At 48.3% G+C, this 12,199-nt stretch overlaps 1 protein-coding gene across 1 annotated transcript in view; it reads right to left on the bottom strand.

The window, feature by feature from the left end:
• Positions 1–12,199, bottom strand: part of c19h8orf34 (chromosome 19 C8orf34 homolog) — a 233,269-nt gene that overhangs the window by 45,205 nt on the left and 175,865 nt on the right. The window contains exons 9-10 of the mRNA XM_060900851.1: positions 11,416–11,501; positions 10,970–11,046 (exon numbers count right to left, since the gene is read on the bottom strand). Coding sequence (XP_060756834.1) covers positions 10,970–11,046; positions 11,416–11,501 — 163 coding nt within the window. The remainder of the gene's footprint in view (positions 1–10,969; positions 11,047–11,415; positions 11,502–12,199) is intronic.

The following is a 12,199-nucleotide window of genomic DNA, read 5'->3' as shown; positions in this document are numbered from 1 at the left end:
GAACCTCGCCACCCTGTCCAACTCACTCAACCTCCTCACCACACAGATGCAGCGCTATCAAGCCGTGCCTACCCCTGCCCAGCCGTCTCCTACTTAGGCTCCTCTCTGTGAACCCAGACTTCCAGCGCCTCAGCCCTACGATGGAGAACCAGGTACTTGCAGATCGTTCCTATCTCAATGTTCTTTGATCCTAGAGCTGCAACCTCTGGCCTTCCCGACAGAACGCTCCCAGGTAGCATACACTATCATGCTCCTCACCAGCAAGGCCAGAGAGTGGGGAACAGTGGTCTGGGACGCCAATGCACCCTTTTGTTCTTGTTTCAAGGATTCCTCCGAGGAGATGAGGCGAAATTTTGACCGCTCTGTCAGGCCGGGAGGTGGCTAGAGAGCTCATGGAGCTGCGGCAGGGGTCCCGGTCTACCTTGGACTACGCCATCAAGTTCCGGACATTGGTGGCATCGTGCGGTTGGAACGAGAGCACCCAGGTCGATATGTTCCTGTATGGCTTGTCCAACGCCATTAAGGATGAACTGGTATTGTGGGAACTGCCGTCAGACCTTTCCAGTCTCATGGACCTCATCAACCATATCGACGCCCAGTTCCAGCAACAGAGGAAAGAGAAGACCCGCCCCAGCTTCACCTCTTCTCCACCTCCTGCCTTGTCCGCCGGACCCATGCAGGTAGACCGGGTACAGGTGTCAGTGGAGGAACGACAGCACCGGCAGAGCACAGGGGCCTGTTTCTACTATGGTCAGCGAGGACACATCTGCCGAGCCTGCCTGGGAAAGGGAATGAGACCACCAGTGAATCGAGGGGCCCTGGTGGGCAACACTTGGAACCAGCCCCCCGCTGATCGACCGTTACTCTCTGTCATCATCATCCATGACAACCAGCATCACCATCTCCAGGCTCTCGTTGACTCCGGGGCGGACAGGAACCTGATCTGCTCCGCCACCGCCAAGTATCTGGGAATTCCACTACTCACCCTCGACGTCCCTCTCACAGTTCTGACACTCAATGGCACTGGCTTGACCACAATCACTCACCTTACTCACCCTGAGGATTTCCGGCAACCACTCTGAAACCATCCAACTCCACGTCATGAACAACCCCCACATACTCATCATCCTAGGATTACCCTGGTTAACGCAGCACAACCCCCACCTAAACTGGGCCGATAATACCATCCTAGGCTGGAGCCATTCCTGCCTAGCTTCCTGCCTGAACTCTGCTCTGCCTCCCGCCAAACCACTGCAGCCTTCAGCGAGTGAGTTTCCCGACCTCTCTCACGTGCCTCTGGAATACCTGGACTTAAGACTTGTTTTCAGCAAGACCCAAGCAGTGTCCCTCCCTCCTCACAGACCCTATGACTGTGGAATCGACCTCCTGCCTGGGACGCCGCCACCCAAAGGGCGACTCTACTCTCTTTCTCCCATTGAAAGGCAAGCCATGGAGAAGTACATCTCTCAATCTCTGGCAGCTGGGATCATCCACCCTTCCTCCTCCCCAGCAGGGGCCGGATTTTTCTTTGTGGAAAAGAAGGACAAGTCGCTCCGCCTCTGCATTGACTATTGAGGCCTCAACGCCATTACGGTCAAGAACCACTATCCCCTACCGCTCATGACTATAGCCTTTGAACTACTCCAGGGAGCCAAGATATTCACCAAGTTGGACTTACGCAATGCCTACCATCTCATCAGGATCAGGGAGGGGGACGAGTGGAAGATGGCATTTAACACCACCACTGGCCACTATGAGTACCTCGTGGTCCCTTTCGGCCTGACCAACGCGCCCGCAGTCTTCCAGGCACTCGTCAACGACATCCTAAGGGACTTTCTTAACATCTTCATTTTCGTGTACCTGGATGACATCCTGATCTTCTCTCGCTCCCTGGAGGAACATCGGTGCCACGTCCGGCAGGTCCTCCAGCATCTGCTAGAAAACAAGCGGTTTGTCAAGGCGGAAAAGAGCGAATTCCACGTTTCTGGGGTTCATCATCTCCCCAGCTAGGATCCAGATGGACCCCCTCAAGCTTGAGGCAGTCGCAGACTGGCCTACCCCATCCTCACGACGAGAGCTCCAGCGTTTCCTGGGATTTGCTAATTTCTACAGGTGCTTCATCCGTGACTTCAGCATGGTGGCCGGACCTCACACTGCCTTGACCTCGATTAAGACCTCATTCAAGTGGGGGGAGAAAGCAGAGAAAGCCTTCTCCATGCTCAAGCACAAGTTCACCACAGCACCCATTCTCACCATACCTGACCCGACCAAACAGTTCATCGTGGAGGTTGATGCTTCAAAGTCTGGGGTCAGAGCCATTCTCTCCCAAAGGGCCAGCAATAACAAGGTCCACCCCTGCTCCTTCTTCGCTCACTGGCTGTCCCCTGCTGAACGTAATTACGACATCGGAGACAGAGATTTGTTGGCCATCAAGCTAGCCTTGGAGGAGTGGAGGCACTGGCTCGAGGGGTTAGATCTCCCCTTCCTAGTCTGGACCGACCATAAAAACCTGGAGTACCTCAAGTCTGCCAAGCGTCTCAATTCCCGTCAAGCCTGTTGGTCTCGCTTCTTCTCCTGGTTCAACTTCATGCTCTCCTACCGCCCAGGCTCCAAGAATGGCAAACCCGATGCCCTGTCCAGGATGTTCTCTTCCCACCAAGAGGAGTCCAAGCCACCCGAGGCCATCCTTCCTCCACACTGCCTGGTGTGAGCTGCCATTCTAAAGGTTGAGACGCTTGTGCAGAAGGCCCTGGAGCAGGACCCCAGTGAAGGTAACTCAAGCAACATATCACCTAACCATCTGTTTGTTCCCTGTTCTGTGTGAACCCAGGTGCTGCAGTGGGGTCATGGCTCCAAGTTGGCTTGTCACCCGGGAGCTGCTTGAACCCTGGCGCTCGTCCAATAGTGCTTCTGGTGGCCATCCATCAAGGAAGACATCCAGGAGTTCGTGGCAGCCTGCAACACATGTGCCTGGAACAAGACAGCCAATCAACCCCCTGCCAGCTTGCTAAGACCCCTCCCAATTCCTCATCGACCCTGGTCTCACATCGCCTCTGGACTTCATCACAGGACTCCCCAACTCAGGTGGCAATACATGCATCCCCACTGTCATTGACTGTTTTTCCAAGACCGTCCATTTCATTCCTCTGCCCAAGCTCCCCTCAGCCAATGAGACCGCAGAACTACTCATCCACCACATTTTCCGCCTACATGGCCTGCCAACCAACATAGTTCCTGACCGGGGTCCCCAGTTCACTGCACAGTTCTGGAGAGCCTTCTGCAAACTCACTGGGGCCACCTGTAGTCTCTCCTCAGGCTTCCACCCACAGACCAATGGCCAGGCAGAACAGGCTAACCAGGCTTTGGAGGTTGCACTCAGGTGCATGACATCCAGGGATGCCAGTTTTTGGAGCAAGTACCTACCTTGGATCAAATACACATATAACACTCTCCCTCTGCCACAGGTCCCTCTCCATTCCAGTGCTCACTAGGGTACCAACCACCACTGTTCCCCAGCCAGGAGGAGGAGGTCGCCGTACCCTCAGCCCAGACCTTCATACGCCACTGCAGGAGGACGTGGGCAATGGCCCAGAGAAGACTCATTCGCTCCACCCTAGCATCCAAGAGGCAGGCCGACAAATGCCACTCTAAGGCACCCACCTACTGGGTGGGACAACGAGTCATGCTCTCCACACGCCACCTGCCACTCAGAACTGTCTCCTGCAAGCTGGCTCCCAGGTACCTAGGACCTTTCCTCAGCAGCAAGGTAATCAATCCATGTTCCATCAGACTGGCTTTACCACTCACCATGCGACGTGTTCACTCCACGTTTCACGTACCACAGCTTAAACACCTCTGGTCTCCAGTCCTTTGCATCACGGACTGGGATGTGCTGCTTAGCCCACACTGTGAGGGCATAGAGGGGCTGACACACTGTCTGACAGATTACCTTAACTTCTGTGCAGACATGGTCTCCCCCACTAAGACTGTACGGTGTTACCCTAATAACAAGCCATGGGTAACACAGGAAGTCAAAGCTGTCCTCAACAGGAAGAAGGCCGCCTTCAGGAGCAGGGATAGGGAGGCAATGAAAGCAGCACAGCAGGAGGGAAAACACTGCATGAGGGAAGCTAAGGACAGCTACAGGAGAAAGGTGGAGCAGAAGCTGAAGGAGAACAGCATGAGGGAGGTCTGGGAAGGTGTGAAAACCATCACAGGCCACAATACAAAGACCAGAGTCATTGAGGGGACAGTGGAGAGGGCGAATGAGTTGAATGACTTTTTCAATCGGTTCAACCAGCCCACGTCCCCCCCACCCTCTCCCTCACTGCAGCCATCTCTCCTTCTTCCCTCAACACACCTCCCCCCAGTCATCACAGCAGTCCCCTCCTCCCCCACCTCAACAGACTCCTCCATGCATTAATGCAGACCAGGTCAGAGGTCAATTGAGGAAGCTTCACCCCAGGAAAGCAGCAGGCCCGGACAAGGTGTGTCCCCAGCTACTAAAGACCTGTGCTGCTGAACTGGGTGAACCACTCCAATGCATCTTCAACCTTAGCCTGCAGCTGGGGAGAGTGCCCACCCTCTAGAAGACATCATGTATCGTTCCAGTTCCCAAAAAGAATCGGCCCAGCGAGCTGAACGACTTCCGACCGGTGGCACTCACTTCACATCTGATGAGGACATTGGAGCGGCTCTTCCTCAGCCTCCTCAGACCCCAGGTACAACATGCCCAGGACTGTCTGCAGTTTGCATACCGGGCAGGTGTCGGTGTGGAAGATGCCATCCTCTACCTGCTACACTGAGCCCACTCGCATCTGGATAAGGGAAATGGCACAGTGAGGATCCTCTTCTTGGACTTCTCGAGTGCCTTCAACACCATCCAGCCCCTACTGCTTCAGGACAAACTGAACAGGATGCGAGTGGACCCCTGCCTGGTCACCTGGATCTCCAGCTACCTCACTGACAGGCCGCAGTACATCAGGCTGAAGGACATCATGTCTGACACTGTGATTAGCAGCACCGGAGCACCCCAGGGCATGGTGCTGGCCCCTCTTCTCTTCACCCTGTACACCGCGGACTTCTGCTACCACTCGGAGCTGTGTCACGTTCAGAAGTTTGCCGATGACACAGCCATCATTGGTTGTATCAGTGACGGCAGAGAGGAGGAGTATAGGAGCCTGGTGAGGGACTTTGCTGTGTGGTGCAACAGGAACCATCTGCAGCTCAACACCTCGAAGACCAAGGAGCTGGTCATTGACTTTGGGAGGTCCAGACCAAGGTCACAACCAGTTCTGATCGAGGGAGTTGAGGTGGAGGCTGTGGATTCCTACAAGTACCTCGGGCTGTGGCTGGACAGCAAGCTGGACTGGACTTGCAACACCAAACACTTATACAGGAAGGGACAGAGCAGGCTATACTTCCTTAGGAGGCTGCGGTCCTTTAACATCTGCAGGAAACTCCTGTGGATGTTCTATCAGTCTGTGGTCACCAGTGTCCTGTTTTACACTGTGGTGTGCTGGGGGGGGCAGCACATCCAAGAAGGACACATGCAGGCTGGACAAACTGATCAGGCGGGCCGGCTCTGTGGTCGGCATGAAGCTGGACTCTCTGGTGACGGTGGCAGAGAAGAGATCTATGGACAACCTATTGAACATCATGGATGATGCCAGTCACCCTCTGCACACCGTCATCAGCAACCAGAGGAGCCTGTTCAGTGACAGAATGCTCCTTCCCAAGTGCTTGAAGAACAGACTTAAAAACTCCTTTGTCCCTCACGCCATCAGACTGTACAACTCCTCTCTGGGGGGTAGGAGGGGTAACAGGAGGACAGAGGATGGGAAGGAGCAGTAGCCTAGCCTAACAATAAGCAATACCCCCTTTTTTTCTCCCCCCCTCCTTCCCCCCTCTCCTTCCTCTTTTCCCCATATCTTATTCTTTTTATATTTGTATATGTAAATAATTTATTTTAATTTATCTAGAAGTTTTCTCTATTTCTTTTCTCTGTTTATCTGTAATGATGCTGCTGGAATCTTAATTTCCCTGAGGGAACCCACCCAAAGGGATTGGGAAGTTTTATCTAATCTAATCTAATCTTTATTGTCTTTCATGTTTTTTTGCACTAAGGGTTTTTGCTAGTTCATGGATTTTGCACTTAGGTTTTTTTCTTGTTTGTTTGTTTGTTTGTTTTTTTGCTGTAACATTTTTGTCCTTGTCTGTCTCGTGTTTTTTGTCAAGTTTTTTGTCTCTTTTTACATGGACTATTTTTGGCATTTGTTTTTGTCCCGTTTGTTTACCTTTTTGCCACGCCCTTTTCCCTGAATCAAATCACATTATTTATTGGATTACTGTCTGTGTTCTGCTTGTGGATCCTTCTCACCACACCTCCGCCCCCCTAACATTACCCCCCCCCCCCCCCAGAACATACAACTAAAAATCAACTGCCCAAAAGTGTATGTTAAGATATGAATAATGATAAATAAGAAAACTGGATGGATTCAAAAGCATGAAAGTGCTATAAATATTTTACAACACTTTTCTAAACCATTGCGTTGAAGAGCCTTGGCAAGGAGTACAACAGCAAGCTGACAAACTGAACATCAGTATAGGTAGCCTGCCAGGAGCTGGACAACTGGCTGAAAGCTGACTGGTCAAGACTGCCTGGTAAATTCAAAACATTTATAGACCAGCACAGGATCCTAACAAAAATTGTGTTGCCATTGCTGTTGAATGAATCCCCAAGTTCACAAATTGAGAGGTTAGAGGGGAAGAGAAGTCCAAGGTTACTCATGCAAGAGGGGACGATGCAGTATAGGGAGTTGAACTACCCCAAAGTCCTGACTGTGCTAAGAGATCCCAGCAGAAGTGTCTCAGAACTGAAGAAGCCTTTCAGATGAGAGGTGAAATGTCTTCAAGAATTTCAAGCAAGTCCAGTTGCCTTCTTTAGCATCTACGGTTCCCAGTGAAAGTGCTGACACAGGGGACAGCAGGCCTGTGGATCTGTTCAGTCCCCAGGAACTTTGATGATACTTTGAATGGGAAGGAGAAATGATGGTTTTTGATGAGAAAGTAAGGGCAGCTCTTGAGGAGCACAAAATCAGCAGAGCAGTTCCACAGAAGCAGCAAAGTGCTTGGATGAGGTGGGAGCAAGTGATGGAGAGGACACTAATGTGGGATGACTTCTGGCAGGTGGAACCACACCATATTAAATTCCTGATCCAAGCAGTGTATGTCATCCTTTTCAGCCCATCACACTTGTAATACTGACAAAAGTGGGATCTATTACTCATTCAAGTACTTGAAGGTTAACGGGCCTTCCTAAAGGGCCCAACAGTGACAGTTTGGCAATGCTGGGATTTGACCTTCTGATTAGTAAGTCAATGTCTTAACCATATGGCCACCATGCTAAAGACCACTGCAGCAGCATTCAGCACAGAAGCAGCAAGGAGGTATAGCCCTCCTACCAGCCCATTGCCTTTTAAGAACAGGAGAGTAGCTGTGAGCAAGATGCCATTGGCTGAGATCTTGGCAACCGCATGAGACTGGAAGATACCGATTTACATGGAGAAGCAAGTAAGTCTTTCCCAATACAGCAACCAGACAGCTCTATGGCCTGACACTGTACTGCTCTCAGAAGCAACAAAGTAAGTTATCCTACTAGAATTGATGGTATCTCAGGAGGAATGTCTTGAGGAGGCCCATGAGAGACATCACAATACTGGAAGGCAAAGTGTATGCCCATCAGGGTTGGCTGCAGATGCTTTGTGGCACAGTCCCTGCAGGCCACTGGAGGAAAGCCATCCAGAATACCACTGAGGTAGCAAAGAAAGCTTCAAGATGGCTTTTGATGAAAAGACCAAGGACATTGAGAGCCAAAACATAATGACACTTGAGCACAAGTCATGGTTTGCTTAACCAAATCTGGGTCACTTTGGAGAGGATGTATGATGTTGAAAGACCCAGAAAACACTGACCCCAGGGAACATCACTGATCATCAGCCCTTTTCCACTGCATGGTCCCAGCTCAACTCAAGTCAACTCTACTCACTTTTTTTTGTTTCCTATCTGGCAAAAGTTGTGGCTAGTACCCGGTCCTTTTTTGATATCACTACTTTTGAGGTTCTAAACAAGCTGAGGCATTACTAAGAGGTGATGTGAAAATATCACAAACTACTGATTTCTTTTTTATAGATAGCTTCATATGTATTTTTTACCAAGTGGCCTAACACCTTCACACAATTATTCTTTTATGCCAGACATTTGTGCACTTGAAATTAATGGCACATTTCTATTCATACTGACGTGATTAGTAGAGCAGGAGGTCTCAAAAACACATTTTTAAACAATCAATTACCACCACGCAGATTGTTTCTCTTAAAAGTGAATTAGTGGCTATATTTATAGAAGCAGTTCTGTGAACCACATAAGCACATTTTATTCCTCTATCCCATTTGTTTTCTGGGTCCATTGAAGGCAAGTAATTTGCATTTGTTTTGCTGTTGTTTTTCATTTCCCCGAATGCAAAAGGCCGTCCTTTATTATCTGTGATTTACATGCATGTTGTGTTCATGAGACATGGAGGATTGCATTAATGAGGGACTGCGGTTACTCATGGGCACGCATGTTCGTGTGCTCATGGATATGTGAAGATGACAGGTCATAGGAGGGTTAAACATATTCGAGTGAATACACTGGAATAAAAGAGCACTCGGGATAGAATCCAGACCAATTTTTAGCCTTAGTGCTAGGTTTTGGACATTTTAAGACTGAGAAGTTTAGCAGTTGATTAAAACTCTATCTGTGCATAAGGAATAATTCTATTAGTTGGACACTGAACTTGAAATTAAAGCTCTGTCTATACCGAGCAGTCAATTGCCTCATTTCTGGTCTATGCTCTGCCTTAGCAGGAAGGAAAAAGTAGCAAAAGTGCATGTAAAAATTTCCTATAAGATTTTTTAATGTCTTCACAGGATTAAGTCAATTAAGCAGTGAGGCCAAATAAAATAGCCCCATTAATGAGCAGTATCTTATGCAATGCAGCAGGCACACCAGGGTCCTGAAGGTGTAAGGGCAATAATTCATATCTACTGAGGTGGAATGCCAGATGAAGGAGGCCTGGTCTCCTTAAATAAACCAGCTTGTAAGGTGCACTTTGGGTTATACTACTACGATGATTGCTTTCAGATAAAAATGAGTTATTCTCCTTTAGGTCATTTTATTGTTGTTTCATCCAAGTTCAGGCTCGAGAGAATTAATTATACCTATCACATGATGCTTATAAGGCTGGAATTCATTGGAAATTTCTCAAAGAACTGCTCGGAGGACATCTCTGAGCTTTAGCTTAATGAGGCAATTATTATGATGCCTAGTGACCAGCTTGAGCAACTAATGAGGTATGTTAGTAGCTCCGCCAGTTAACAGCGAAATAAAGAGCCTGGATCAATGTTCTATCAAATTTATGCACGATATTAAACCAGCTTCTATGTGCTTAGGAGACCGTTCCGCATCTCAAAGTTGTGAAATGAAAAGCGCTGAGATTCACAAAATTCACATCACACACATACACAGCAGTCGACTTTGGATTAGAGCCTGATCCAAACCCAACAACTCTGAGCGTCCCTCTGAGGGCTCTCCATAATATAAAACTGGTGATTATCAGTGCTGTTAACTGCACATGTGAAAACCGAGCAAGACAGGGAGCAGAGATATGCCACACACACACACACACACCTTCAACTATTGTTGTCCCAATAAATGACTCAGCCTGTAAAAGCATTACGTTTGTTTTCCGCGACAGTCACGGTGGTGATGGGAGAAACCCTGCAGGACCAGTTAAACTAATAAGCTATTAAAAAGACAAATTGCATTTGCCTTTCAAACAGTGCCTAAAATAAGCAATTATATGCACAACAACCACATCAGGCCTTAAAAAGTTTCAGTAGGTGAGCTAAGATGTTCACAATCGCCACTGCATATGGAAGAGATTACCCTCATTGCTCTGGCACTGCTTAACCTGTAGACACCGAGGCCTCCTTTCTCTCTCTTTTCTCAATTCAAAAAAAAAAAAAACAACAACCCACAAGTAAAGAGAGCCTGTCTTTGTATGAATATGAAAGGAGATCTGTGTATGTGTGGGGCTCTGTACAGTGTTAAGCCTGGCTACATGGCATTATTTACTCTGTGACATGCTTTTCAAGGCGATGCCAGGTCCTTGGGTGGAGCAGGCGGAACGAGTGCGGTAGCACAAGGCTAGACGAGACGATACGATTCGAGACGAGGCCTCGTGCTCCCGACGCTGCCAGCATGTCTGGAGCCCTCTTCCATCTGCTCGGCACACCACACGAGCAAAAAAAAAAAAAAAAGCTGTTAAAAAGACTTTCCAGCACCAGACTGCTATAATTATGGCACTGCCTAGCCTTGGTGTCGCTGCTGATAGGAAAATAACCACTTTATGATGAGGGGAGAGAGTGCAGTGTTGAGCACTGAATCCATAGCAACAAAGGCCAGACAATTAAGAAGCCGTGAGGTCTCGCTTTTCTATGAAGCGAGATCAAGAGCATCAAGCACTTATGTTGTTGTTGACAGGTTTGATTGAACAGGGGCTGCTCCATGATTCCACGACCTCCATGTCAACTCCATAATGCCATGTAATTGTAAACCCCTTTTTCTTCTACAGCTCCTGTCTGGACTAGAGTTCAAGGCTCCATACAGCTCTGTGATGGCTCCTGGATCCCAAACTCTCACACCATGAGCTGTTTCGGCATTGTTTAGGGAGCTAAGTTATCCGTTACCGTGACAAGCCTAGAGAAAAACAGACACGTCAGGGTGGGATAGCTTTGTAAGAAAGAGTGATTAAGTGGTTTTATCTGTCTCTGTGACAACACATGCACAATGGAGATGATGGAGAAGACGTTAACGAGGGAAGAAAAGCGATACGTGGACCATTTCTTTCTTGGTCAGGATCGCTTACCGGTGCGGACACTTGAGAAGCGCTCTGGAGTTCCAGCTCGGTGGCAGTCAGAGGCTCAGTCACTCCAGGCAATGGACCTGTTCCAGAAAACACACATCGAGCAGGTCTTTACCACCCACGCTCATCAGAGAACATATAGACATGCAGCCCCCATGCTCAGGTAGCGATACTCAAGACCTGCCACTCAGCTTGATCCACCAACGGCATCTTTTTAGCAGTGTTCCAAATCAAGCACTAGGGCAAGAAAGCAATGGGAAAATTAGGTGTTGCAGTGCCAGGTTGGAACAAATACCTCCATATTCTGTTGGATCAAGTTGAGCACCCTTTAGGCTTAGAAAAAAAAAATAAATTTTATATATATATATATATATATATATATATATATATATATATATATATATATACTGTAAAACACAACAAGATGAACTCTCAAATCTCTCACTCACATGTCACTTCAGGCATGGCCTGCTCAGGAATATGCGGTACTGGTTCCTCCTCAGCGCCGGCTGGAGCGAGACTATCCCCCTGAAGCCTAAGAAACCCAAAACACACACACATGCAGAACGCACAGCACCAAACAAAAGGATTCAATTTCACACCAATCTTTGATGCACTCTCAAGATAACAGCACTAATAATCTCATGTTTGTCACAGAAGGGAGACTTGAGGGAAACACCGTGATTCACTGAAATCCCATCAGCCATCTTGCCTGGATGAGAGAGCAGGAGACACTGTGTCTCCGTTCATTAAAAGGTATCGAAACAGCCCAGGTAAGCCATTTGTCTTATCAGCCATCACTCTGATGGGGAAAAAGTAAGGGGCAAACAAGAATGTTGAAGATGTGATAACTATCCACAAATGATTTCCGGTCATTCGGAACAACTTTCACACCCCTATCGTTCACCTTCTCATATCTAAAAGAACTCCCGAGATTATGAGCTTGTCTAAAGAGGATGTCTTCGATGCCAGCTTAAAGATGGCAAAATTCCCTTCTGATGTGTCATTGGCAAAACTCCTCTTTCCTAGTAATGTCCCAGGGGATGCACTGACACAGAATTGACTTATTTAATCACAATATTTGGGGTTTTGAGTGATTTTAAGCTTGGAAAATACAATAGGATTTTAGACCTTCAGACTCTACAAATTTATGCGCTACTCAGCATGCAAGAGTTATGCACCCAAATTAGATTTTGCCTTAAACAGAGGGGCATCTCAGTTCTGCATGAGTCC

The sequence above is a fragment of the Neoarius graeffei genome, chromosome 19 (genome assembly GCF_027579695.1).
Source record: "Neoarius graeffei isolate fNeoGra1 chromosome 19, fNeoGra1.pri, whole genome shotgun sequence".
Lineage (NCBI taxonomy): Eukaryota > Metazoa > Chordata > Actinopteri > Siluriformes > Ariidae > Neoarius > Neoarius graeffei.
This window is presented reverse-complemented; position numbering and strand designations above follow the sequence as displayed.